The 27,515-nt window shown below is 38.1% G+C and overlaps 2 protein-coding genes across 2 annotated transcripts; one reads left to right on the plus strand and one right to left on the minus strand.

Annotated features, from left to right (window-relative positions):
* Positions 1–15,447: 15,447 nt before the first annotated feature.
* On the minus strand, positions 15,448–18,488 carry LOC130720941 (protein MAINTENANCE OF MERISTEMS-like). Its single transcript, XM_057571647.1, has 4 exons — positions 18,339–18,488; positions 16,796–17,806; positions 15,950–16,710; positions 15,448–15,861 (listed from the first exon to the last, which is right to left on the minus strand). The coding sequence occupies exons 2-4, from the start codon at positions 17,799–17,801 to the stop codon at positions 15,520–15,522; spliced, it is 2,109 nt and encodes a 702-aa protein (XP_057427630.1). The 5' UTR covers positions 17,802–17,806; positions 18,339–18,488; the 3' UTR covers positions 15,448–15,519.
* Positions 18,489–18,591: 103 nt separating this feature from the next.
* On the plus strand, positions 18,592–19,558 carry LOC130720942 (putative FBD-associated F-box protein At5g56820). Its single transcript, XM_057571648.1, has 2 exons — positions 18,592–18,739; positions 18,836–19,558. The coding sequence occupies exons 1-2, from the start codon at positions 18,698–18,700 to the stop codon at positions 19,235–19,237; spliced, it is 444 nt and encodes a 147-aa protein (XP_057427631.1). The 5' UTR covers positions 18,592–18,697; the 3' UTR covers positions 19,238–19,558.
* The last annotated feature ends 7,957 nt before the right edge of the window (positions 19,559–27,515 follow it).

Consider the following 27,515-nt stretch of genomic DNA (forward strand, 5'->3'; position numbering starts at 1 on the left):
TTAGGTTCAAATTGATTCCGGCGGAATTCCGGCGACATAACGGAAAATCTAACCCGGCAGAAGTGATCTTGGGCACATATAGAAGAGGTTTAGAATCAGAAATGAAAGATTCAGGATAGTTTTGCAAAAACCCATAAACTATCCACTCAGAAAACTCTACAGAAAAGCTATGGAAAAAGCGATCAGAGGTAAGGATTAGCGACTATACCTCGAAACCTTGAAGCAGCAACTGATTAATCAACGATCAAGCAAGGATTGAACAAAATCTTCTTCTCCTCCTCTCCTCTCAAACTCGCGGCCTCCTTGGATGAAATGGGTAAGATATTTGTTTTTTCTCATTTCTTGGCTATATATAGAAAATGGTAATTCGCGGGAAAATGAAAGTTTCGCGAATCTGATTTTTCCGGCATCATTCTCCATGAATTCTAAGATAGGTTTTGGCAAAGGAATTCCTAAGCTAAGAAGATGTCTCCTTGTATTTTTGGCAACTAATGCAAGGTCGGTGCAAAGTCGGTGTAAAACTATTTTACCCGATAAGTTGCTTTTTGCATCGAATGTCGGAATGGAAAACTTCCTTCTGAAGAAAGATTGAAATCATCAAGAGAAATGGGTTCACGCGTGTAGAATATTCATTTGAAGCTCTGAATAGATAAAGTCTTCATTGTCGAGAAATTCTAGGGTTTTGAAATACCAGGGATTCGGTTTCGGCAAACTTCCGATGATTGGAATCGGACGTTCGTAGATCCTAGAGTTTCGCCTCGAAACGATTGTTATATATGGAAGAAGAGAAATTCTAACATTTCTCTGAAGATTTTTGGAATTAACTGCCATCGTGCCTAAAAGTGAAAATTAGCTATATACTAGGTTTTCTGACCTAGGTTTAAGCGTAAAACGTTCGTGCTATATCTTTTATCGACATCCATACGATCCTCAGACTTTTCCTGAACTTTCTCCTTCATAAATTTATTTCATTTGGTAAACTCTAGTTCAGGTTTCCCTTCACGATACATCAACCCTAATCATGAATAAGAAGTTTATTCACTTAGCATAAGCTTAAAAACTTGGGTCTTACAGCGGTGTTGGTGGACGATATCTAAGAATGTCGGTAAGTGACGTATGATCTCGTAGGCTTCCCTTGACCCGTGATGGTTACCGGAAATGAACTCACCAAAACTTTTATACCAAAAATAAGGAATGCATTAGTATATTGTTCACTTAGATGTATATTTTTTAAATTATTACTTGAAACTCTACTTATTAAAATACATATCATAAATAAGTACGTGTCATATAATGATTATATAAATATATAATGAAGCAAATATGTAACTATGAACGATATGAGATAAATTTAAAAAAAAAAGAACAATATCGGAAGTAAAAATATATATTTAAAAACATTTGAATTGGATTGGATTATTCTATTTTAAAAAACAAATTCGAAATGTGTTCTAGTCCAACAAAAAATTATAGTTTTTTTTCAATTGTGGATTAGTTTGATTTTTGGTTTGATCAAATTTCAATTTTTTTAGATTAATTTTTAGATTTTTATTAGATGGAATTGGTTATCTATCTATCTATCTATAAACTATATAAAGGGAGAGTTTTTGCAGCTTTGAGGGCAAATTTGGAAATCAATAACTCATTGCACTACACTGAAAATTTTGCCATGGGTATTTGAGTAAAAATGAAATTTAATTTTAACAGATTGAATCACAGCCGTCTGTTCCTTTCAATCTCGCTGCGGTTTCATTCCTCTTTGCATTCCATACGCATTTCTCTTTGCATTCCATACGTTTTGTTGTTTCATTCCTCTTTGCATATAAATGTGGCTCTGGAAAGCCTACCTTCTGGTGAGAACGATGAGGCCGCTCAGATTAGGTCGCTCTTCGGTTAAAACCCCCATTTGTTGTTCCTCACGCCGCGGTCACAGAGGTGGGGGATGGGATCGAGACCTCTTCATCTCCTCCCTGTCGCCACCCCAACAGCAGCTTCGGATCGAGACCTCTTCTCCCTCAACATGGTTTTCATTAGTTTCTTATTTCATCACCAAAGGATTTATGAGGTGTTTTTGCGGTTCAGACATTTTAACTTTGAAATTGTTTTTCGGTGATTGCTTAGTGTTAATTCTTATTTGGTTTTCATTTTGCAGTTATCATCAGAGTCATCTTCTACACAACCATCACAGATTCTAGCTCCAATTTTAATGCCCACCTGCTTTATTCAGTTGGTACGACAACAAGAAAGTTAAGGTAAAGAGCATGTAATATAATTCTTCACGTAATTGAAATGGTTGAAAAATAGATATCTTAATTAGATGGTGTTCTCTAAATGAGTTCAATTTTGGAATGGTTATCTAAAAAAGCTATATATATGCTTTTGCGTTATACATGCATTAAGCATGTTCTATAATGATTGGCTTCAAGTTAAATTAAGACTTAGTCTGTATGAATATTTGCTATCATGATTCTTTATTTTGTTATTTATTTCTCAAATTTCATCCTACCAATTACCAAACATGCTTACATACTTATGTTTGGCAACAGTTACATAGAATGCTTCACATCATACTTTTTCATATTTTTTTCCGTTTCAGATTAGTTTCAAGTCAAAATCAGGCTATGTAACAGAACCAACTCCTGCAGCATGTTACTTGACGAGAAATCGCCACAATTGATCTTGACACTGTATGGAGGGAAAATGAGCGTGATTTGGAAAAGTGAAATAACTGCCATTGAAGGACAAGAACATGTAGAGGGGATTGCAGTGCCTGGATTGGGACTGGGTTCATGTTCTTGGTGAAGGCTACTATGAAGTTGAAGCCAAACGTCATAAGAGGGTCCGCGAGGTGAAGTTTCTTCTTTTCATCTTCTTATTCATCAAAGTATGTGGGGAATTGTTTTCATTTTTTTGTCCTGATTCATCCTTGCCCTCACTATGTTATTTTTGCATTTTGAGGTTGGTTTCTTTTTTATTGGAAAGAATTATGATGAAACATTGGGAACCAACCCTTCCATCTTTGCATGAGAAGGCTTTTACCAGAAGAAACAAAACATTGTATTGATTGGAAATGAAAAGAGATGGATGAAAACCAATTCCCCACTTTCAGTTAATTTATTATTAATTTTTAAATATTAGCATTAGGATTTTCTCTAGAGTGAAACATGTTGTCACAAGCCTCCTCATTCTCACTGCTGAATGTCATATATTAATTATTGAAATTGAAATGTGTATTGATGTTCGTATTATGTTCAGTGACTTAGAGATGATGACGACGTTTATCAAGAGCATGATTTAGAGTTCGAATTTGGATTTGGCAACATTATAGTGGTCAAAAGCGGTGCTTCTCAAATTGTCTAGACCATGCTGATGTGATATTTATCTTTTCTTCCTTCTTTATGTGGCACTTTATGCATGTTGGACATTGCTCAAAGTGATTAATTTTAAGGCTACATACTGATTTTTATGTAATACTTTTGTTGTCTAATTATGACTAGAAGCATGGATGTGTCAAACAAGAAAGATATATGCACTTGACATGTGCAAGCCTTTGAAGGTCGGATATAGATCTGATGCTTTTTATTGTCATTACGTAGTTTTCTTTCCATTTTCCTCTTTAATTATGTTGGTTGACAAGCACATGTCTTGCCTAACGCTAGCAGAGCTTTCTAAATTGGCATATACCTTGATGTGGTGATTTGCCTTTTTTTCTTCTCTATTTGGCACTTTACTCCTCACCTTTGCTCGAAGTGACTATTTTTAAGGCTACATATTGATTTTTCTCACCTTTTCATTCTTTGTTCTCCTTGCTTTTTCACTACTTTGTTCTTACACAATGTGTTGTTTTGTCGACTGTGTTCTGCTAGGAATTCAGTCGCATAAGCTTTGTTCTTCTGCTCTGCCGTTTCTCAATTTCATCTATCTGGAGCCTTTTGTTTTTTGGTGAGTAGAAAGACTTCTTTCCTTCTTTGGTCTACATAATCTATGAATCATTGATACATGCATTTCCTTCATGTATTCATATTCATATAGGATACAAGTTTTGTTCAGGGATGTTAAGTACTTCCTTACGATACATGTAGTCATATTTCCTTCTTTTTTTTCCATTGGAAAATTGTAGTCATATTTCCTTCATGTTAATTAGTCCTATTATTTCAACACACTTAAAAGTCTTATTTAGTGTATAGAGGATAATAAACTGAGCTATGCTATATAATTAAATGTAGTCTCAAAAAGATTCCTATAGGTTTATGTCACTACCCAATTATTGTCCTGAAAGCTCATGTATGTGGCCAGTGTAAATTTGAGGCTCATAAATACATATATCTTAAAGAATTAAGAAAATCAGCTTTGTTACTCTTCTTCCGTTAAAAATAGTCTTGATATTTAATCATTTTTCAGCTTCTGCTTTTAGCACTATTAAATCACTTAAACAGGAGTTACTATTAGTAATAAAGTCACTTTTAATTAAAAAATTTAAGGTTTGACAGTTATAGAAATGAATAGTCATGAGTTATTATGCATTAAGGAGCATTAAGTGTGTTTAAGGGTCATCATTATTTGTTAGCTAACCACTAAGCATTAGTTTTATGTCTATTTAGTATTTTTAATTGAGGTGTTATGTATTGGTTATAAATTACTCTTTAATAAATTGAGTATTATGTCATGTAGCATGTGCAAATTGAGGAAGTGATAAAATTTCTTTCTTAGATTAAATGATGATTCATAAGGGAACATGGAGAACTTCATTTTTGTCTATGTGGCTGTTGTTCTAATGTTCCACTCTACTTAGCACCAAATAGTTTGGATAGGCTGCTATAAATGTTGATAGAAGAATGAGACTTTAAACACTTCTCACCCAGGTTGGAAGTAGAAGAAAGTGTTTATTGTTTTGATAACTACAATCTGTTTTGTGAGCTATTGACGAAAAGAAACAAAAGACCTCTTCCATGTAATCTGCATTCTCTTATAATACGGCCATTAGACCCCCTTATATAGACTAAACAAATATGTTACTAAGGATTAGTCTTACCACAACTTTCTAAATAAAAATTTGAGCCAATTTTTTTATAATTTGTTTCTGAAAGTACCTCATTTGATAGATGAACAGTTTTAGTATTCAAGCTAAAGAAGTCCAACAGGTTCTGATATTAGAATATTAGAAGTAAGGTTGATTCTATTAAAGCGTAACTCTTTTCAGGTTGTGATTACTGTTTTTTCTTGGTAACCTAAAGTTACTAATTGGCCTTTAGATGGCGTAGCTATGGATGATATAATTTGTGAAAGCTCGAGACATGCTAATGGCCATGCTAATATTGATCCTGGAATGGCTTATCAGTCTACTGGATTTTTCTGGAAATATAAGTAGCAATTCAAATATGCCTCCTATTGATGATAACTTGGATAAGCATCAACAATTATCATTTTCGTGTTATTTTGCTTCTTATCCAATTTTTGTTGACATCTTTCTTTTAAGAATTATACTGAATCATGTGCACATTTGGATTGCCTTCGGAATGAGCATATGCAAGCTTCCCAGATAAATCAATAGGGTACTCCTCCATTTTTCAAGGAGCTGCGAACTCAAGTACTGCTATGTCTTCACATGTTCTTCCAGCTCCAAGGTCATATTCTGAATTTCAATATTAGCAAATTTGTTTTTTTTTTCTCCCTTGAATTTTAATCGTTGTTCTGATGTCGTCTGAGGTAGCAGATCGGAGAGACTTGCGGGTCATGCATGTGATTTTAATACAAAACATGCTTTGTACTAAAAGATGTTTGATACTTGGATATTATATATTAGAAATGTTTTATTTTTTTTAGATTTAGCCTTTTTCAAGTCTCATCTTGATATTTACATATTCTTTCAACTTTCTCTTATATGTAGAGGGTGAGTTATTAATTGACCGAGGCATCCAGGAATAAAAAAACTACTTTGGCAATGACATATATTCATCATTATATTAATCATGATTCCTTATCCTATTTTTTCATGTTGTGGTTGAATGTAAGGTGGAAAAAAAAAAGGATTAGTGTGAGGGAGATTAAAGCTTGCGTCATTTATGATTAACTTTAAAATTTCCATCAATTGACCCTAAAACCTTTTCGTTGGTAGAAAAAGAGCATAGCGTCAAGTGATGTTGGATGATTATGTGTATTTGGTTTCTCTAAAATAAGTTCTAAATCATTAATAAGAAAATTTGGAGTTGGTAATTTACGTATGTGATTGATGAATTGTGAATTAATTGGAGTTTATATTTAGTTCTATAATTATTCATGACCGAAGAAGTAGACTATAACTAAGTTGAAGAGAACCCCATCGAAACAAGAAGCAAACTTCTATGCATCGTTTGTGTAAACTTTCTTTATAAAAACTTTCAATTGATAAATGCAAATCACTTTATTTTCTATAATTATTACTTGAGAATGTGGTACTTTTTTTCCTTCGCTTGAGTTTTTTCCAATGGGTTGTCCCAACTAAGGTTTTAATGAGGCTTATTCTTGAGTGTACCTTGCCTAGGTGTTTGGTCCTATTTTCATGAGAGCGTTGTGCTCATGTGATTTTCTTATGGATTAATAGTAATATCTTTTTTCTTTAAAAAAATATTAAACAAAAAGGTACTTTTATTTAGATATTAAAATATAATTAATTTTGAATTGTGAATATGAAGGAAGATTAACCAGGAAATACTTACCCACTTAATGCAATCTCTGAGCCTTGAGAGATTAATCTTATGGTTGTTGGTACGTTGTTGGATACAACAAATAATCCCTCTATCTTTGGTGTCTTTGAGATGAAAAAAAATGTTTCCTTTTGGAAAAGTTATTTTACTCATACCAAGGAAAATATTTAACAAATTTTTGTGAGGTTAAAGTAATTTTTAATAATATTAAAGTATTTAATAAATTAATATAGTAAAGTATTTTAATAAAACTATGATATAGAAAATATCTTAATAAGCAAAATTAAATTTAAAAGGATTCTACAATATTAAAAGTGCTTGGAAAAACAGAATTCGCAGTTTTATTCTCAATTTTATTATGGCGAGGGGAAAAAATATATATGACGATTTACTCAATGACTTTTATAAGCTTATATATGTCACTTTATCTTAATAAACTATTAAATTTTTATATTAAAAAAATTTAAATAAAGCAAACATTTAGACAAACAAATAAAAAAACTCAAATAAATATAACTATTGTGCTTCTAAATAAAATCAAACACTCCATTCAAAAAAAAAATCAAACACATTCACGTAAAAAAAAATCAAACACATTCAAGTTTATGTTTTCTTATATCTAAAATTGATTTTATTTTTTTATTTTAAACTTTCTTTTAATAAGCATAAAAAATAACACATTTTAGAAAATTACAGGCTATCAACAAAAAATACTATCCGTCAACAATGATGAAAATCACAAATAAATTAATAACTTTTCTTCTACAGGACAAAAACAAACACGTTCATCATAAAAAAAACTTAAAAACAATGTACCATTTATAAAAGCAAACACATTTATCACAAAACTTATAAATTTCTTGATATAATAAACATTTATTATTTTAATACCAAAAATATCTTTTAAAAAATAATACACAAATAATAAAAATAGACACAATAAACAAAAATGAATATCCCCGTGCATCGCACGGGTCAAAAATACTAGTCAACACATAAAGCGAAGACATGCCACTTTTCTTTTAGAGAAGTTATGATGCATCCACAGCCCTCACCTCTTTTCTACATTTATTTTCCATCTATTTCTCTCTTTTCTATCAATTTAAATCATCTATTATATCTTTATTTTCTCTCTCTTTTCTTCTTATCTCTCTCCTCCTCCACCTCTTCAAAGCGAACAAAGGTTTTTACTCCAGGAGCATACACATCTTCATCAGCATCGGGCGCACCAATATCATATGATTTACTCCGCCGAATAGGAGTAAAAGAATAAAACAATAATCTCAAAGCTAAATTTCAAGATATACCTTCTCATGTTATTGAAATTAAGGCAATACAAGAGTCGAGCAAGAAAGATTAGTGAAGTTTGCACAATTGAGGCCTCTTAAAGAGGCTGGACTCAAGATTGGCGGCCCTCATCCTGGTCTTGCAACGTGCCTTTAAAGGAGAGTCCAGATTCATTCAGATTTAGTACATCATCATCTTCAAGCAGATTTGGTGGAGCATGTATGGAAACATTATAGACGCAAAAAAAATCACAATTATATTGTATTTTAGTGATTTAAAAAATTTATTTTCAAATATTACATAATGGTTATCATTTATTAATTAATTATTATCATTTATTTTATTGATTATTATTCACAACTATACTATATATTAACTTATTTTAATAAATAAGTTAGAAATATATTTAACTGAAATAGAGATAAAACAATAAAATATAAAATTGTGAGGTAGATTCTAGGGGTCATTTAAGAAACTTTAGAGTTGTTGAGTTGGAGTAAAATGTTAGTAGAATTTGTTAAAGTGGTATAGATAACGTGACCTTAAAAAAAGAGGTTGTCTAAATGACCCATGTGGGTTACTAATCCACAACTCAATTGACCAATAAGATTTTTTATAAATAAATTAATAAATAAAATGTAGAAATTTCAACTCACTTATCTTCAATATGATTGGATGATGAGTTATTTAACCCAAACTTTCTCATGGACACTTAGACAACCCCTACAAAAATATAAAATCTACTAAAGTTCTTGGTTCATTATTGAAATGAGGACTTGGGATTTTTTTTACTAGAGCCCCAAGGTGGGTGTCAATTGTTATCCTAATAAACTAAGTAGGGGTGTTCGCGGTTCGGTTTGGACCGGTTTTTGGTGAAACCAAAAACCGATCCAATCAAAATTCATTGGTTCGGTTTCCACCAATTGTTAACCAAAAAAAATTCAAAACCGAACCAAACCGAACCGATGATGAACGGTTTGGATCGGTTCGGTTCATCGATTTCACAACTTCTTTTTTTAGTTGTCAATATCAATTCCACAACTTTAAATATAAAGCAATCACATATGATTCACAACTTAACAATGCATAAAAATGACAAATCAATAACCCAACCATAACTTAATAACAAATCCATAATCAACAACTTAATTACTTAACAATGTAGAAATGCTTAAATTGGTGTTTGATATTAGTACTATTACAAATTAATAATAGAAAACAAAAACATAATAAGTCTAACAAACATAAAAAGTCTAACATGAACATTATTTCTTCAAAAAATTACTTTAGTAAATACATACATATATATATATTAAATATTTCGTAAATAAATATTTATCATCGGTTCGGTTCATCGGTTCATTGGTTTTTAATTTTTCAAACCGTGAACCGAACCAATCTTCATTGGTTTTTATCGGTTTGGATCGGTTTTGAACCAAATAACAAAAAAAACCAATCCAATTGATTTGGTTCGGTTCGGTTCGTCGGTTTCATCGGATTGATCCGAACCGATGAACACCCCTAAAACTAAGAAACTATGTCGGTAAGAAGTTTTCTCTAGCTAGCATATTGATATTTTTATGCGTGTCTTTACATGATTACAAGACCTTTATATAGTCACCTAATAAGGGGAGTTGGGTTTGGGGCCCCCCCTATGGGGCTCCCCGCCCCACTTAAAGTGGGGAAATTACTGGAACGCCCCCCTTTAATAGAATACGGAAGCAACATTTCCGTATTCAATACGGAAGTCTTATATCCGTATTATATTAGTATGTAAACCGGCAAGAGTTTATTCAAACCCATTTCAAACTTCATTCCGTATTTTGCCAAGCTCTTCTCCCCTCTTCAACCTTCGATCTCTGTCGCTCCCCTTGCTTGAACCGTGTACTTGAAAGGTTCCATCATCTCCATCAAAGCTCTTCACAACCCCATTCTCAGAATTGAAACCTAGAGGTAAGGAATTTTGGATTTTCCCCATTTAACTTGAAATTATGTTAATCATTGAACCCTAGGGTAGTCGATTGTTGCTTGTGTAGAGGTATTGTTGGCTGAAATGTCTTGAATGTGGTTTGGGTTTAGGGCCGATAGCTCATTGTCGTTAATGGCGTTTCTGGGTAAATACGGATCACAGGTTTCCGTATTGAATATGGAAAATGGTTTTCCGTATTCAGTATGGAACATGGTTTCCGTATTGAATACGGAAAAACGTTTTCCGTATTCATCTCAGAACCAAACCCAACACTTATAATTGATTCTGGGTTCAGAATCAATTATAGAAGGTTTCCAAAGCATTTGTGAGTAGTTTCTAGATGCCATAATTGATTATTAGGAAAATAAAAGTTGATCCAAGCATGCATAATCCACAGAAGATCCGATTATCATCTATGTACTTATAAAATTCTAGGAATTTTCCATTTGCTTGCATCATGTTTCTGTCTATGGCTGAAATGGTATATATAGTGAATGTTTGCTCTGAATATATAGTGAGAATGAAGAACAGAAAGAGGTCTCATGCTTCTAGTGAGGATGTCGGGGCTACTGAGGATAGACACCGGCGGTTACATGCTTCTAGCCGGCGCGGCGATCATGCTGCAACCTCTCAGGCGGTGGAGGCTTCAGCTCCAGTTGTTTCTCCGCCGTCTCCCATGATTGAGGTTCCTCTGGTTGATTATCCGCCGTCTCCCACGGTTGAGATACCTACAGTTGTTTCTCCACCCTCTCCCATGGTTGAGTCATCAGGCGAGGAGTCCTCAGGCGAGGAGTCCTCAGGCGAGGAGTCCTCAGGCGAGGAGTCTTCCGGCGAGGAGTCATCAGGCGAGGCCTCATCCGGCATGGGAGGATCTGACGAGGATAGTATTCCTCCGCCTACTGTTGATGCTGATGTCCTGCCGCCAGAGCAGGGGGAGCAGGGGGCACAGGGTGGCGAGGAGGACCTGATCCAGAGGTTGCCGCCGTTTCCGGGGGGGCCTGTTGAGCTATCGCTCCTCACCCATTATGCTGATCACAAGGCTCCCTGGGCGTGGCATGCACTTCTACGCACAGACGAGCGGTATGTGGACCGTCGACAGTTGAAGGTGGCCACAGCTGGGGGGAAGGTTTGGAACCTTGCTTGTGATGGTGATTCAGACAGTCACAGGCGGGTTCAAGAGTTGATTGAGCAGACGGGTCTTCATCAGCTACCCTATTGCAGCTACCCGGTGACAGACGGGTCTTCATCAGCTACCCTATTGAACCCAACTCCTTGTCATTTTTCCCACTTGTTCCTTCTCTCCGGGTTTTAGACGACCAACAAAATTGTGCCCAAGTAGTGACCTAGCTGGTTCATGGTTGTGTATACCTTCCATCACCTTTAGCCGCCAATCTCTATCTATGCCATTTTTCCTAGGTCGTCCTTTTAGTCTAAAATGACAACCTGTCTTTTGTGATCTCGTCCCTTCAACAAGGTCAGGGTCTCTATAAGGAACATATTTACCATGCTTCTCGCACCCCAACATGACATAAGCTTTTCTGCTTCCATTCCCACCATAATCTGACTTTGTGATCAACGTAACATATCCATTTTCAATCGCAATTCCATGAACCCAATTGATAAGATCATCACGGGTAGGGAAAATCTGTTATAATAATAAGAATTGATTACAAGGGTGATCAAGACATAATAAGAATTGATATATTACACTCTCAAAACAATGCAAAAATATGTTCAAAGAATACCTGATCAGTTGCAAATAAATGCGAGACATCTATACTTATACACGGGGGCACAAATGCTGGTGGTGGCACCTCTGTAGTGGCCTCTTCAGGTTGACCATTGTGAAATCCAGCTTCAATCAATTGTGACTCACCAAAGAAAAATGAATCTGTCATCCCTGGAAGAGAATACGGAAAGTTACATTCCATACTCAATACGGAAATATACTTTCCATACCGAATACGGATTGTTACTTTCCATACTGAATACGGAAAGTACCTTTCCATATTCACTACGGAAGATAACAATCCGTATTATATCACGACTCAGAATTCAAAAACCCATCCTTCTAACTACTTAAACTACTTAATCTAACTACTTAAACTACTTAATCTAACTACTTCCACTACTTAATCCTACAAAATAACAACAAATAAACACATAGACTTACCTCTACTACAACACTTGTTGTAGTGGTGGAGAGCTTGGGAAATGAAGGAGTGGATGGTAGTGGAGAGCTTGGGAATGAAAGTGAGGTAGGAGAGGGTGAGAGAGAGGGTGGTCTGGAGGCATTGAGGAGGTTCAGGGGGGCTGGTGAGGGGTTGGTGAAGGTTGGTGAGGGAGGAGTAATGGTGGAAAAAGGGGGAATCCTGTCAGAGTTAAATACGGAAAATACCTTTCCGTAGTCATCAAAATATAATACGGAAAGTACCTTTCCGTATTCAGTTAAATTGAATACGGAAAGTACCTTTCCGTAGGACACTTTTGGGTTTAAAAAAAAAGGGTGGGGCGCGCAGCCCCATAGGGGAGGCCCAAACCCAACTCCCCCTAATAAGGGTTTCCAATCGGCCTAGTCCTAATTGATCAACTAACCGTTACATGTATTAGGAGACAAATTAAGGAATGCATTGATCGATTCCGAATTTCTTGTGACCTCAAACAGTGTAACAGGCCGAGCATTAATCACGTTCTGACAGACTCGAGTGATCTAAGTCCCAGGACGATACAATATGGACGAACCATTTCGGTAGAGAAGGTTGTGTGTTATTATTAAGTATTAACCATTGGACTAATATTAAGAAAAGCAAGGCAGCCGCTTGGAGGCAGAGAATGGGCTGTGAGATCCATTCTGAAAGCTGGATTTTGTTTCGTTGTTTCATATGAAAGAGGTTGTGTTTTCAAACAATCAATTTTTTCGTGGAGCTTCTTAATGGGTGTCCAATTCTTGAAAATTTGGAAGTAGTTGACCTATCATTTTATGATGAAACATTTGAGGGGAAGGTTAAAACTTTACCCAAGTTGGGGGAGCTGGGTTTGGGGCCTCCCCTATGGGGCTGCGCGCCCCACCTTTTTTTTTTAAACCCAAAAGTGCCCTACGGAAAGGTACTTTCCGTATTCAATTTAACTGAATACGGAAAGGTACTTTCCGTATTATATTTTGATGAATACGGAAAGGTATTTTCCGTATTTAACTCTGACAGGATTCCCCCTTTTTCCACCATTACTCCTCCCTCACCAACTTTCACCAACCCCTCACCAGCCCCCCTGAACCTCCTCAATGCCTCCAGACCACCCTCTCTCTCACCCTCTCCTACCTCACTTTCATTCCCAAGCTCTCCACCACCATCCACTCCTTCATTTCCCAAGCTCTCCACCACTACAACAAGTGTTGTAGTAGAGGTAAGTCTATGTGTTTATTTGTTGTTATTTTGTAGGATTAAGTAGTGGAAGTAGTTAGATTAAGTAGTTTAAGTAGTTAGATTAAGTAGTTTAAGTAGTTAGAAGGATGGGTTTTTGAATTCTGAGTCGTGATATAATACGGATTGTTATCTTCCGTATTGAATATGGAAAGGTACTTTCCGTATTCAGTATGGAAAGTAACAATCCGTATTCGGTATGGAAAGTATATTTCCGTATTGAGTATGGAATGTAACTTTCCGTATTCTCTTCCAGGGATGACAGATTCATTTTTCTTTGGTGAGTCACAATTGATTGAAGCTGGATTTCACAATGGTCAACCTGAAGAGGCCACTACAGAGGTGCCACCACCAGCATTTGTGCCCCCGTGTATAAGTATAGATGTCTCGCATTTATTTGCAACTGATCAGGTATTCTTTGAACATATTTTTGCATTGTTTTGAGAGTGTAATATATCAATTCTTATTATGTCTTGATCACCCTTGTAATCAATTCTTATTATTATAACAGATTCTATGCCGCCAATTGCTCTCCAGTGGGAACGGTATGTTGATCCTACATCAGTAAGCTGGTGCGCCCCATATGGTACACGTTTAGGAAGATTCACATCAGAATATGAAGCTTGGCTTGTTACTTTTGGTGTTCCTCTTATTCACCAAAGCTATGTAGACATCACCTCAGATTGACACCACACTTTTGTGTGATATTCATTTGTAAACGCTCTGTAATATTAATCTGATGGGCCTTGCCTTTATGATGTTCATTTGTTGCTTTTAATAATATTAATTTGATGGTCATTGTTATATTGATGGGCCTTATTATTTTGAATCAGCATCAGGGATAATTAACATAGACAACCACTCTGTCATCAGAGTCCTGTCATTTTCATCCACCCCATCATCAGAGTCCTGTCATTTACAACCACCCCATCATCAGAGTCCTGTCATTTCCAACCACCCCATCATCAGAGTCTTGTCATTTTCATCCACTAAATGACGAACTTGAAACCTGACATTACTATCTACCACCAACCAACCCCAACCACACTTGTATTATCCACCAAACACCATAAATCTTTTGACCATTCTGCTATAAATCTCTCTGGGTTCGTTATTCTTCTTCATCCTTTTCTTCATGTCTTGCTTTCGAAGATAAAAAAAAACAATGGAACAAGACTGGGATGCATTAGTCCGCCGTTGCAAACGTCAAGGCAGCACTTCTAGCAGCTCTCGTCCTCTCATTCCTGGGCCAGCTGGCGCCGTCCAGGCTGCCATGTATGGGCGTAGATCCAACCCTAACACACTACTCATTCCGACCCAAGAATTTGTGAGGCGTGCTCTCGAAGACAGATCAACCGAAACCGATCCTGATTTCAATTCAAATGCTTGGCTTACAGCCCTGCAATTGGTGGAATCTGCCACTCCGCTGGGCACAATCACAACGAATGTTGAGAGAGTAGAGAGTGTTGTTGCTGTTATTAAATCATGCACTCCCAATGGTTTCGGAGATGCCAAAGTTACCCTCAAGGTATTTGCTCGCTTTTGTCCAGCTTCTTTAACCGTCAATTTGTTGTCTCATTTTCTCTCACGATTGCATTGATTTAGGACCCTACGGGCACCGTTGACGCTAGCGTCCATCGCAAGGCCTTCACTGACGGGGAATTTAGGAATGTCATAACTGTTGGATCTGTTCTTGTTCTCCAAAAGGTCTATTACCTTAAACATTAATCTTGCTTCCTTTGAACAAGTACGCATTAATCTTTTAAATTTGCAATTTACTTGCAGGTTGCTGTGTTTGCACCGAGTAAATCTGTTCGTTATCTGAATATAACGTTGCCCAACATAGTCAAAGTATTTCCACAGGATAGCGGACCCCACGACTTCATCGATATCACTGAGGATTAATTTTGTTTTCGTGTTGCTTCTGAATAATTTCGTGTACCCTTTAAACTGTTTGCCATGAATTATTTATGTTACTTATCCTGCCTTTGATTATTTACGGTGTAGTTATACGGGTTTTTTTCAAGAGAGTCCTAATACAAAGAGTCGGCATATAATGAGTGAAAATAGAAAGCATGATTAATATAAAGAGAGTCCTAATACAAAGAGTCACATGTCATAATATAAAAATACAAAAAAAAATATACAAATATATAGTCAATCACTCGCCCCGACCCCTACCGGCCCCTCTACGACCTCTAGGTCCACGGGCTCTGCCTCCACGGCCTCTGCCTCCACGCGCACCCTCTGCAGGAGCACCCTCTCCACGGGCTCTGCCTCCACGGCCTCTGCCTCCACGCGCTCTGTCTCCACGACCTCTGCCTCCTGCAGCTCTAGCTCCTCGGACAGCAGCAAAGGCTACCCCCTGGGTACCAATGAAGGCATTGGATCTAATAAGATCCAGCGCCCTCTCAGTGAGGGATCGGGAATGCGTGCCCTCTGCAGGAGCATCTGACACCTCGAGTGACTGCTCCAACAAGTCCACGGCCCGACGCATAACAGTCTGCAAAAATAATGTAGATACATTAGATACAAATAAAATATCATGAACAAAATATCACAATTGAATGGAAAATAAAATTCAAACTTACCACTGCACTGAACTCCTCCCTCCTATCATCAGGGATGATGAACTGATGGGACACAGCGCTGTACCACCTCATGTAATCCTCCACAGCCTCTCCCGGATATGTAGCGGGGATCCCCTGAGGGCGGAGGTGCGGCGCAAACTCAGCAAAGGCAGCATCTGCGGTCTCAGTAAGGGACCCAGACGTCTGGATCTCAGAGGGGTGTCGAGGGACATCCTGTATGAAGCCAAACTGGCGCAGAACCCTCTCTGGTAGATGCCGTCGAACAACACGGCCAAATGGCGACCGGATGTAGCCAGAATACATGGCCCTCGGATCCCGTGGTCGATGAGCCCGATGGTCCTCAAATGGGGTCCATATAACGTCATCCACCGTCAGCTCATCGAGCATGACTCGCCTCTCATCAAGGCCTGCATGCCCGACCCGGGACATAGCCCACCGCCGCGCCCTAGGCTGGTCCTGCGAGTACTCCGGATCCGCCCTACGGATAATGACGCGGTCAGAAAGGTACTCGTAGACCCATCCTAGCAGGAGCGAGGTAAAACCTCCCATCTGGGCCGTCCCCCTCCTGGACGCTCGACTAAGCTGGTCGTATAGCGTAGCGAGTGCAATCGCGCCCCACGCGTACTCGCACACTCGACCAAGATCCTCCAACATCCCTATCCAGTAGACGGTCGTATGGTAGCCTCCGCTCTTGCTAGCAAAGAGCGTGGCGCCTAGCTGGTTCACCAGCCAAATCCGTGCAGCGTCCTCATATCGGTGCTCTACAATGAAGTGAATTAAGTTAATAGTTTATAACAATACAATAATAATAGATACAAAGACAATACAATAATAATTAAGACATACCCGCCAACGCAGCCTCATACCGGGTCTGCAAGACCCCAAAGCGAATAGTCTGGGACCTATTCGTATCAAACTCAGCCTCATAAATACCAACAGATCCTCCCATCAACTGAGCACAGAGCGCTGCACACTCGTCCCTCTCCCCCCTCCCAGGCGTATAGAACCTCGACCCCATGGGGAGATGGAGAAGAGCCGACACGTCGTCCAAGGTGATAGTCATCTCCCCGAACGGCATGTGGAAGCTACTAGTCTCCTCATGCCATCGCTCCACAAGGGCCAAAATAAGGCCTGCATCTGTCACCGGGTAGCTGCAATATGGTAGCTGATGAAGACCCGTCTGCTCAATCAACTCTCGAACCCGCCTGTGACTGTCTGAATCACCATCACAAGCAAGGTTCCAAACCTTCCCCCCAGCTGTGGCCACCTTCAACTGTCGACGGTCCACATACCGCTCGTCTGTGCGTAGGAGTGCATGCCACGCCCAGGGAGCCTTGTGATCAGCATAATGGGTGAGGAGCGATAGCTCAACAGGCCCCCCCGGAAACGGCGGCAACCTCTGGATCAGGTCCTCCTCGCCACCCTGTGCCCCCTGCTCCCCCTGCTCTGGCGGCAGGACATCAGCATCAACAGTAGGCGGAGGAATACTATCCTCGTCAGATCCTCCCATGCCGGATGAGGCCTCGCCTGATGACTCCTCGCCGGAAGACTCCTCGCCTGAGGACTCCTCGCCTGAGGACTCCTCGCCTGAGGACTCCTCGCCTGATGACTCAACCATGGGAGAGGGCGGAGAAACAACTGTAGGTATCTCAACCGTGGGAGACGGCGGATAATCAACCAGAGGAACCTCAATCATGGGAGACGGCGGAGAAACAACTGGAGCTGAAGCCTCCACCGCCTGAGAGGTTGCAGCATGATCGCCGCGCCGGCTAGAAGCATGTAACCGCCGGTGTCTATCCTCAGTAGCCCCGACATCCTCACTAGAAGCATGAGACCTCTTTCTGTTCTTCATTCTCACTATATATTCAGAGCAAACATTCACTATATATACCATTTCAGCCATAGACAGAAACATGATGCAAGAAAATGGAAAATTCCTAGAATTTTATAAGTACATAGATGATAATCGGATCTTCTGTGGATTATGCATGCTTGGATCAACTTTTATTTTCCTAATAATCAATTATGGCATCTAGAAACTACTCACAAATGCTTTGGAAACCTTCTATAATTGATTCTGAACCCAGAATCAATTATAAGTGTTGGGTTTGGTTCTGAGATGAATACGGAAAACGTTTTTCCGTATTCAATACGGAAAACCATGTTCCATACTGAATACGGAAAACCATTTTCCATATTCAATACGGAAACCTGTGATCCGTATTTACCCAGAAACGCCATTAACGACAATGAGCTATCGGCCCTAAACCCAAACCACATTCAAGACATTTCAGCCAACAATACCTCTACACAAGCAACAATCGACTACCCTAGGGTTCAATGATTAACATAATTTCAAGTTAAATGGGGAAAATCCAAAAATCCTTACCTCTAGGTTTCAATTCTGAGAATGGGGTTGTGAAGAGCTTTGATGGAGATGATGGAACCTTTCAAGTACACGGTTCAAGCAAGGGGAGCGACAGAGATCGAAGGTTGAAGAGGGGAGAAGAGCTTGGCAAAATACGGAAATGGGTTTGAAATGGGCGGTTTACATACTAATATAATACGGATATTAAACTTCCGTATTCAATACGGAAATGTGTCTTCCGTATTCTATTAAAGGGGGGCGTTCCAGTAATTTCCCCACTTTAAGTGGGGCGGGGAGCCCCATAGGGGGGGCCCCAAACCCAACTCCCCAAGTTGGTCAGAGCAGAGTTTTTTTCCCTGGATCAGCTTTTTTTCATTCCTATGAAAGCTTATTCCAATGTCAAGTTTCTGCGAATAAACCAGGTTTGTATATGGAAAAAGAACATGTTTAGTTTGTTATTGGTTTTATTCATAAAAAATGTTTCTACTACTAATAATTTATCTTTAAAACTCTTGTAGTGCGATGTGGACATTCCTATGTTTCCCAATTTAATTTATCTGGAGCTCTCAGTTGGATACCATGTTAAATGGAGTGTGGCGCTTGATATGCTCAATCATTGCCCTAAGCTTCAAACTGTTGTCTTTGATTTAACTTTTGATGGTGAAGATGATGTTTGGCCAGATCCAGGTTTTGTTCCTGAATGCTTTTCTTCACATCTTAGGAAGTGCTTCCTTGAAATTTTTGCAGGACTGGGATGTGAGAAGAGATTTGCAAGATATGTTATGCAAAACTCAACCTTGTTACGTACCATGACCATTTCCGGTCGATACCCCCCAAATCATCCGAAAATGCTTGAAATTTTAACAGAATTATCCTCATACCCAAGGAGCTCTGCAGTTTGTGAACTTTTAATTAAGTAATTGATATGCTTGTTAGTAGTTGGAAATTATTCCTAAAGTGGCTGCATATGTTCTTAGTTCCGCACAAACGTTGTGTGTTGTTGCACTATTTCTATTTCTCCTGTTATTTATCTTAAAATTGCTGATCTCATGAACTGCAACTACTTTTGCAAATGTAACTGAAACTGAAATGAGAATAGATTTTCAAATTTAAGGTGTGGATGTGTATCTTAGCCCTTTTAAGTTTTAACCTTTGTAGAGGAGAAGAATATGTGGAGTTTTTATTTGATATTCATTACAAGTACTACTTAATTTTTAGTAATTAAAAGCTCTTGAGGAAAATTACTGATTGCTTCATGCTTGAATTGATTCAATTAGGTAAATTTTATCTTATCATCAATCATGACTCTCTCTCTCTCTCTCATGGTGGAGGAAAACATGTTATTGGATTTGATTACTAAACTTAATTTCTTGTGTCATTGGACCTGCATTTACCTCCATTGGACTGCATGATATGTACAATGCTAGATGATTCTTGTGTCATTTGTAGAATTCCAAATTTACCTTTTGCTAGTGAACCTTTGTTAAATCTCAGAACATGAAGTGCTGCCTAGTAATGTTGTTGTGTTGGATTCACAGCAAAGCTAATGTCTGCCCTTGTGTTAGTCAAGTATAGATGTGGAAACTTGATATCAACATAAAACAAGAAGAAAAGAGCTTAAAGATGTAAAATGGAGAGAATCTGCTTCATTGTTCTTATTATCTGAATTACAAAAGGATCAGTGTTTATGTACACTGTTTATTGAACTAGTAACAGAATAGTAAAACTAGAAACTACCTATGAATAACAGAATTTCTACTAACAAAGAATTCTAACTGTAACTAACATCAGGTAAAATAAAAGCAGTAGCAAAAAACCATTTACTACTACTAATAATCTCAAATTTCAACATAGGGTAATTCCTTCCATCTCTCTTCTAACTCATTTCAGATTTTGAATAAAAGTATAAAAAAACATGAGGAAAATCTGGAAGAATTGAATGTGTTTAAGTATCTTTGGTCCATTCCAGTACCTCCAAATATTCTCTCTTTCTCTTGGAGGGTAATGCTGGATAGGCTACAGACTAAGGAAAATCTGAAAAAAAGAAGAATCTTGCAGCCTGGGATCATGTGCTTATGTGTGTTTTGTCTAGAACATGAGGAAAATTTGAGATACCTTTTGTTCTCTTGCAAATATGCTTGGGGAATTTGGATGAGGGTATACAACTGGCTAGGGGTGAGTTCTGTTCTTCACGAGGACCCTAGAGCTCATTTTTTACAACATGATCATAACTTGTCTTCGGGAGCTAAGCGGGGGTGGCAGTCAGTGTGGGCAGCCACTGTATGGACTATATGGCTTCAAAGGAATGAAATAGTATTTAACTCTGGATCAGCCTGTGGAGAAAAGACACTGGATTTAATTAAATTCAGATCCTGGAAGTGGCAAAAATGCAGAAAAAAGGACTTCAAATTCAATTTTGTATGATTGGTCTTGCAACCCTGCTATTTGTTTGGGGGAGGGTAGTGTTTGGTATCAGTAACTGGTGTCTCTTGTAGCAGGGTTCCTCTGTTTTGGATTGTCCTAGCTTAGCAGTTTGGTTGCAGGTCAGCGGATTGTGACTGAGATGCTGCTGTCATGCTCCAGGATTGATTGAATTCGGGATTTAGAGCCTCTTGAAGACAGGCTAAATTGTTTGTGTTGTTACTTCTCATGTAGTAATATCTATTAAGTGCTCCCCTTTTGTTTTGGCCCTCTGATTACTATAAAGTAGTGGCATGTTCTTCCTTTCTTTTTCCTTTTCTTGTTCTTGCCGTTGGCTTCCCCTTTGGTTTTTCTTCCTGGTTTGCTTTGCTGTACAGTGTATTTATTTACATCAATTAATTGGCTTTCCAAAAAAAGTATAAAAAAACAAGTTAGTGTTTAAATTTTTAAATATTGGAAACCCTTACTAAAAATAGAGTAATGAATCATATAAGTAAGAATCTCATAATTTCCGTTTTCAAGTCTTTCAAGTGTGCTAGTTTGTTAAACATGTTTGTAACTTGTACAAACATGTACTGATCTTATCTCCTTTTTAAAGAATCTCAAGTGCATACCAAGTTAAAAACAGAAACTTATGTATAAAGCCAACAACTGTTTTTTTTATGATATATGCCATTTAAGTTTGTTTTAGCTTATAAAACAAACGAGTCACCTACGGTATATAACCACTACCATTGCTATATTTTAACCGCTACCTTATCTATTTTTTGTACTATTGTTTTTGGGGTTGTCTAAATCCCCCAAGATTCAGCTTGACATACCCCTCTATTGTTGGCCATCGATTACAACAACACCATCGTAAACTCATCATAATCATGACAAGTTTGCCTCCACGCATCATTGACAAATCAATGTTTCTCTTCAAACACCATATTATTCTTCCATTTCCAATTTTTCCATAAACCAGTGAGAAACTTAAAACTATTTCTCCTTCTAGCCTGATCCGAAATTTATATAGCTGACCCTAATTGGGTGGTATAAATTATTTATTGGATTGGAAATGACAAAATAAACTTGGAGTGGAAGAGAAAAATAATGCCAATGTCAAGTACTTTTAAATCATTAATGTCTTAACAAGTTAATAACAATGTAAATAATTTAAAGGACATACGATATGATGTAGCTCTTCATACATAGAACATCTTCCACGTTAAACACATCTTTATTGGTAGCGCAGGGACCTCAACGGGGAACTTTCGATGCCTCGCATACACTTCAACATTATTATTGTTGGGTGAAGCCAGATGCCGGATGGGTCAAGTTTAATGTGGATGGGGCTGTTAGCGCCAGCTTTGCTTCTAGTTGCGGTGGTGTTCTTCGCGATGCTGCAGGACATTGGATTAAGGGCTTCAGTAGGAACCTGGGAACTATGGCTACAGTGAACGCATTCCTCACCGAACTGCTGGCAGTAGGAACGACAGTTGAGCTGGTGGTAGCTTTGGAGATCCCTCAAGTGATAGTAGAATCCGACTCTTTGGAGGTCGTAACCTTGCTATGGTCTCAGGATGTAAGGTCCCATCGTTACGCGCAGGTAGCAGGAGACATTCTTCAGCTCCAACAAGCTCATGGTAACTTGGTTTTCCAGCACACGCCACAGATTTCCAATTCTCTGGCAGATTATCTAGCCAAGGTTGGCTTAGATCTTCAATTTGGTACTCACAATTTTGATAGTCCTTTTGGGGAATGCCATGCTATAATAGCGAGACATGGGCATTAGTTCTAGTCTTAGTACTGGGTTGAGTTAGCTTTTGCTTGGGATTTTTGTTGAGATTTGGCTCATTGTAAATCCACTATAAATAGGATAACAATGTAACCCTAAAAGTTGTACTTGGTACCACATGCTTCATGCCACAAGTAATACAAAGGAGCTATAGCTACTCTATAGCCGCAGAGGTAGGCAATTTGGCCGAACTGCGTGACCAAAGATGCTGTGTGCTTTATCTGTGATTTCTCGCTCTGCTACTTCGTGCAATCGAGGTGCTTGAATCCCCTACAAGTGGTATCAGAGCCGATGGTTCGTGGGACCATGGTAACGGCTGGACAACTTCCGCTGAGGGACCGATGGTTAGTAACCATGGTAACAGTCGGGTAACTTCTGCGGAGGGGCCGATGGTTAGTAACCATAGTGACGGCTGATATCTTCCGCTGCGAAGGGAGGTCAACGAGGATTGCAGAAGTCGTTGTGAGAGGAGAAACAGACGGATCAGAAAGACACGGAACAAGGTGGAGATCTGTCTACTTTCAAGAGGCGATGGCCACGCCAGGGAAGGAGAAGTGGATGGATGTCAAGGTGGAGGAGTGAAGCAACAGGGTGTTGAGAAAGGTGGAGTTTAATCCCATAAATCAGAATCAGGAAACTAAAGCAGCAGATCTTCATAGGGGGAGTCCGGAATTCGCCAAGGTGGAGATTGTTGAGATTTGGCTCATTGTAAATCAACTATAAATAGGATAACAATGTAACCCTAAAAGTTGTACTTGGTACCACATGTTTCATGCCACAAGTAATACAAAGGAGCTATAGCTACTCTATAGCCGCAGAGGTAGGCAATTTGGCCGAACTGCGTGACCAAAGATGCTGTGTGCTTTATCTGTGATTTCTCGCTCTGCTACTTCGTGCAATCGTGGTGCTTGAATCCCCTACAAGGGGTATCAGAGCCGATGGTTGGTGTAGCCATGGTTACGGCTCCTTGTGTCGAAAGTCTTCCTAGCAGTGTGGCTAGGCGGCGGGTTCCGTTGACGCGGTGAAGCGAACGGCGGTGCAAGGGTGGATATGCTTCCGCGCTGAGGGGGGCCATGGTAATGTGGAGGTGACTCGCACTTGAGGGGGAGATTGTTGAGAATTCAAGTGCGGAGTTGGAGTCTCACATTGGTTAAGTTTGGGTGATGAGAAGAGTTTATAAGAGATGTGACCCATAAACCTAATGCCTTAAGGTTTTGGGTTAAGATGTGGCGTCGATATCTCTTGGTGTCTTGCTCCTCGGCCCATGGGCTCCCTTATCTCCCCCAACAGTTTTTTCTCCCCTCATTGTAACAAAAAATAAATCACCCAAGTTTTAATTACTTTTTTTTTTGTTTCCGTCAATTTTTTTTGTACTTTTTTTGTTTTGTTTTGTTTTTGTTTTATCAAATGTTCTCATCCTCCACAATCACGAAATTAGTAATGTCTTTTGAGTCTCGAAAATCATATTAAATAGATATGTCATCTCCCAACAAATCCTTCCATAGTAAAAACATGTTTGTAAACTACATTTGTTATTGTTGACACACGTTTCCTTCATCATCAATTGAAAGAATCTTTAACTCTTATTTGCTTATAACTCTTGAAAGTGCCAAAGACAAACCATGACTTTTTTTAATTTAAATGATATTAAAGTTGATAATTAAAACGTCCAAATTTCAGGTGAAAATATAATAATTTTCTATAATTGTAAAGATTTAGATCAATTATTTATTGGTTGTATCAATCTATACCATGACTTAAGAAAAGTGATTTCAAATTTTTTATTATTATTTTTTTTACGTAAATTTTGTTATTAATTATGAGTGTAAATGATATCTGGAAAATTAGAATTAATTGTGAGGTAAAATAGTACTGTATTTAAGATAATATGAGGCATTTTGGGGCCTAAAACAAAGATGTTAAAGGAGATATTTAAAAAAAAATTAAAGAGACTTAGTATATTATATAAAATATAATTTTATATAAATAAAGTAAACTCTAAAGTCTAAAATATATTTTAGAAAATAATTATTAATTAATAGAAATACATAACAATAGAACCTCGAAACATGCAGAGCGCATTGAGCCAGAGATTTTGCTGCTACGGTGTTGTTTCAGGCTCAAGAGATTTTAACGTGTTGTTTTAGCGTACCTAGCTAGAGTTGCCCGTGAAATAAATCGTTCCACCAATACACCGACACCGAGATTGAGATGAAAGGCACCCACAGAAGGGAAGGAGGTGATGAGATTTTTTTTTTTGATAAACCAGGAGCATAAGCGTAAACGTCTAAACCCTGAAGAGAGTGAAAGACAGTGAGAAAATTGGAATAGATTAAGGGATAAAAGGAATTTATTCTTTTGGGATAAATAAATATTTTAAATTATATTAATGATGATATTGAATAGTTTTAAAAGAGATGATAATATATTTTAAATGATAAATGATGTTTCTTCCGTTTATTACCAAAAAAAAGAGATGATAATATTGATTTAACTTTTCGTTTTAATTGACTAATTTTTAGGGAAGAGGAAGGATTCTTATTTATTTTGTTTAGACACACTATATGAATCTTTATTTCTAGTAGGTAGGGGTGTCCACCAGTCGGGTTCGGTCGGTTTCGGGCCCAAAAAGCCCAAACCGGCCTAACCCGCATGACACAAAACTGGCCGGCAACCGACCGTGAGATGTATCAGTTTGGGTCGGTTTTGGGTTGGTCGGGTAACGAGCGGGTCGGACGGGTTTCATCGGGTTTTGCAGATTTCAGTAAAATGAAGAACATAGAACATAGAACTCTAATTTCATTCAATTTCATTAAACCAAGAATAACATAGAATCCTATAATTTTGCAGAGTTCAGTAACATGAAATATGCATAAAGGATACAATCTCAACCATACAATATACTAGAATGAGCAAAATGAAGATGAGATGTCAGATCAGATCCGGAGATACCAAGAACAAGCTTTCCATTGCTTTCCTCATGCGAAAGAGATTCATTTCATCCTTGCGATTTCACATCAGAACCGATGGTTGGCGTTCTGGAGCAAAATGATGATGAACAAACTTTATCGGATGAGAGAAGCATGGAGGATGAAGCGATGACAAGAAGAGGCTCACGGTTTGAGATGTGTGAGGGAAGAAGCCATGCAGTTGCACTGTGGTGCATGGGCGGACCCATGTTGGGGCTAGGTGTGGCTTTAGCCACACCAGTTTTTTTTCTTTTTTTAAAAAAAAATTATATGCTTTCATTTTATATGCTCTCACAATTGTGTGTTGCTTTCATTCTATTCTCTTCCTGAATGTATTTGATACTGTGTCTGTTGTTCATATCTATCATGAAATTAATGTTCACTCAAATTATTGTGTTCATCATGTCATTCAATACAATACATATATAAAGAAGAATATACTCAAACATATAAATTATAATAAACGGCAAAACCTTCACTCAGCACTTTGCAAGCTACTCAAAAAAATCATTAGAAGAAATTTTGTTGTAACTTGCTATGTGCTGCTGTGGATTTCTCATGCACCTCCTATTTTTCGGCCTCCACTATTAGTGTAGTATAGATTGTTGTAGTATAGATTGTTGTCTTCCTATTGTATTTTCCTTGTTTCATTGTTCTTGTTTCTTTACTGTACTGTTGTTTTCACTTTGTTTCTTTTGTTATATTTCGTTGTAAGTCTAGTCCTTCTTGGACTGTAAACTCTTCTATTTTCATGAGAAACTTTCTCTCATGGTTTTATCTATAATATTTCTCTTTTTCAAAAAAAAAATATTTTCAATATATTTAGACTATAATTTCTTTATGTTTAGCCACACTGATATATAAGGTCTGGATCCGCCCCGGCTGTGGTGGAGTGGCGGCTGAGAATGAGAGAGGTAGTGGAGTGGCTAGGGTTTAAGATGTGTGAGGAGATTCTGAATATATGAGTGAGGAGAGAAGAGATGGAGATGTCGAAGTGGTAGCAGCGCAGAGGAGAAGTCGAAGTGGCGGCGCAGAGGATGAGGAGAAGGGTGGTGGCGGCGCAAAGGATAATGAGAAGGGTGGTGGTGGCGCAGAGGATGAGGAGAAGCTAGGGTTTGGGCAGAGAGAAGAAGAACTGAAGAGTGAAAGAGAGAGGAGCCAGAGATATTAGGTTTAGTTTGGGGCTTTGGACCTTTATGCATTCACTTGGGCCGCTGAAAGTTTTTTTTTTTATATTGGGTTCGGTCGGTTCGGTCGGACTGGGCTCCAAACCGTAACCGACCGAACCAAACCAAATGGAGCCGGTTTTTCCCAACCGCCAACCGACCCACCCGAATCGAGAAGGCCTTTTTTGGTAGCGGGCCGGTCGGTTTCGGGCGGGCCAAAAAATTCTGGACAGACCTACTAGTAGGTATTTCCAATGAACCTAATATACATCAGTCATTTAATCTGATTCTAATATATATTACACAAGTCCCAACATTTCAATTCCTATTTTCTAGTAGGTATTTCTTATGTTATTGGTTAAAAAAAAAAATTCTTACTTTATATTTCCAATCTATGATATCTGTTTGATTCTTCATGACTTATGGTCATTTTTAACAATAAAAAAAATGCAGCTGCCGTTTTTGCCTAAGAGGCTCCACGACCCTTTAAGGTAATATAAGATAGTATTTAAGATAAGATAAGATAAAAAAAAGAGTTTAATTTTGATGCACCGACGGTGTAAAGTTTTTTTACACCGTCAACCAATCAGATTTCAAGGATGTGACATGTCAATTAAAGAAATTAAATGAAAAGAGAGATTTTCTCACATCCTTGAAATCTGATTGGTTTACGGTGTAAAAAAACTTTACACCGTCGGTGCATCAAATTTTTCTCAAAAAGAAAAAGAAGATAAGATAAGAAAAAGTAGTTGTAACACCTATATGAGTTACTATGTTTTAATTTTGAAAATAGTATTTTGAAAATAGTATAAGATAAAATAGTTTTTAAGATAATTTTTATGATTCTTTTTTGAAACACTAG

Source organism: Lotus japonicus, chromosome 5, assembly GCF_012489685.1.
Source record: "Lotus japonicus ecotype B-129 chromosome 5, LjGifu_v1.2".
NCBI classification, from domain to species: domain Eukaryota; kingdom Viridiplantae; phylum Streptophyta; class Magnoliopsida; order Fabales; family Fabaceae; genus Lotus; species Lotus japonicus.

Coding starts and splice junctions, on each gene's coding strand:
- LOC130720941 (XM_057571647.1), bottom strand. CDS start 17,801: ATGAAGAACAGAAAGAGGTCTCATGCTTCTAGTGAGGATGTCGGGGCT. Junction 16,711..16,795: donor GTATGAGGCTGCGTTGGCGG/GTATGTCTTAAT, acceptor ACTTCATTGTAG/AGCACCGATATGAGGACGCT. Junction 15,862..15,949: donor GGGAGGAGTTCAGTGCAGTG/GTAAGTTTGAAT, acceptor TTATTTTTGCAG/ACTGTTATGCGTCGGGCCGT.
- LOC130720942 (XM_057571648.1), top strand. CDS start 18,698: ATGAAAGCTTATTCCAATGTCAAGTTTCTGCGAATAAACCAG. Junction 18,740..18,835: donor AGTTTCTGCGAATAAACCAG/GTTTGTATATGG, acceptor AAACTCTTGTAG/TGCGATGTGGACATTCCTAT.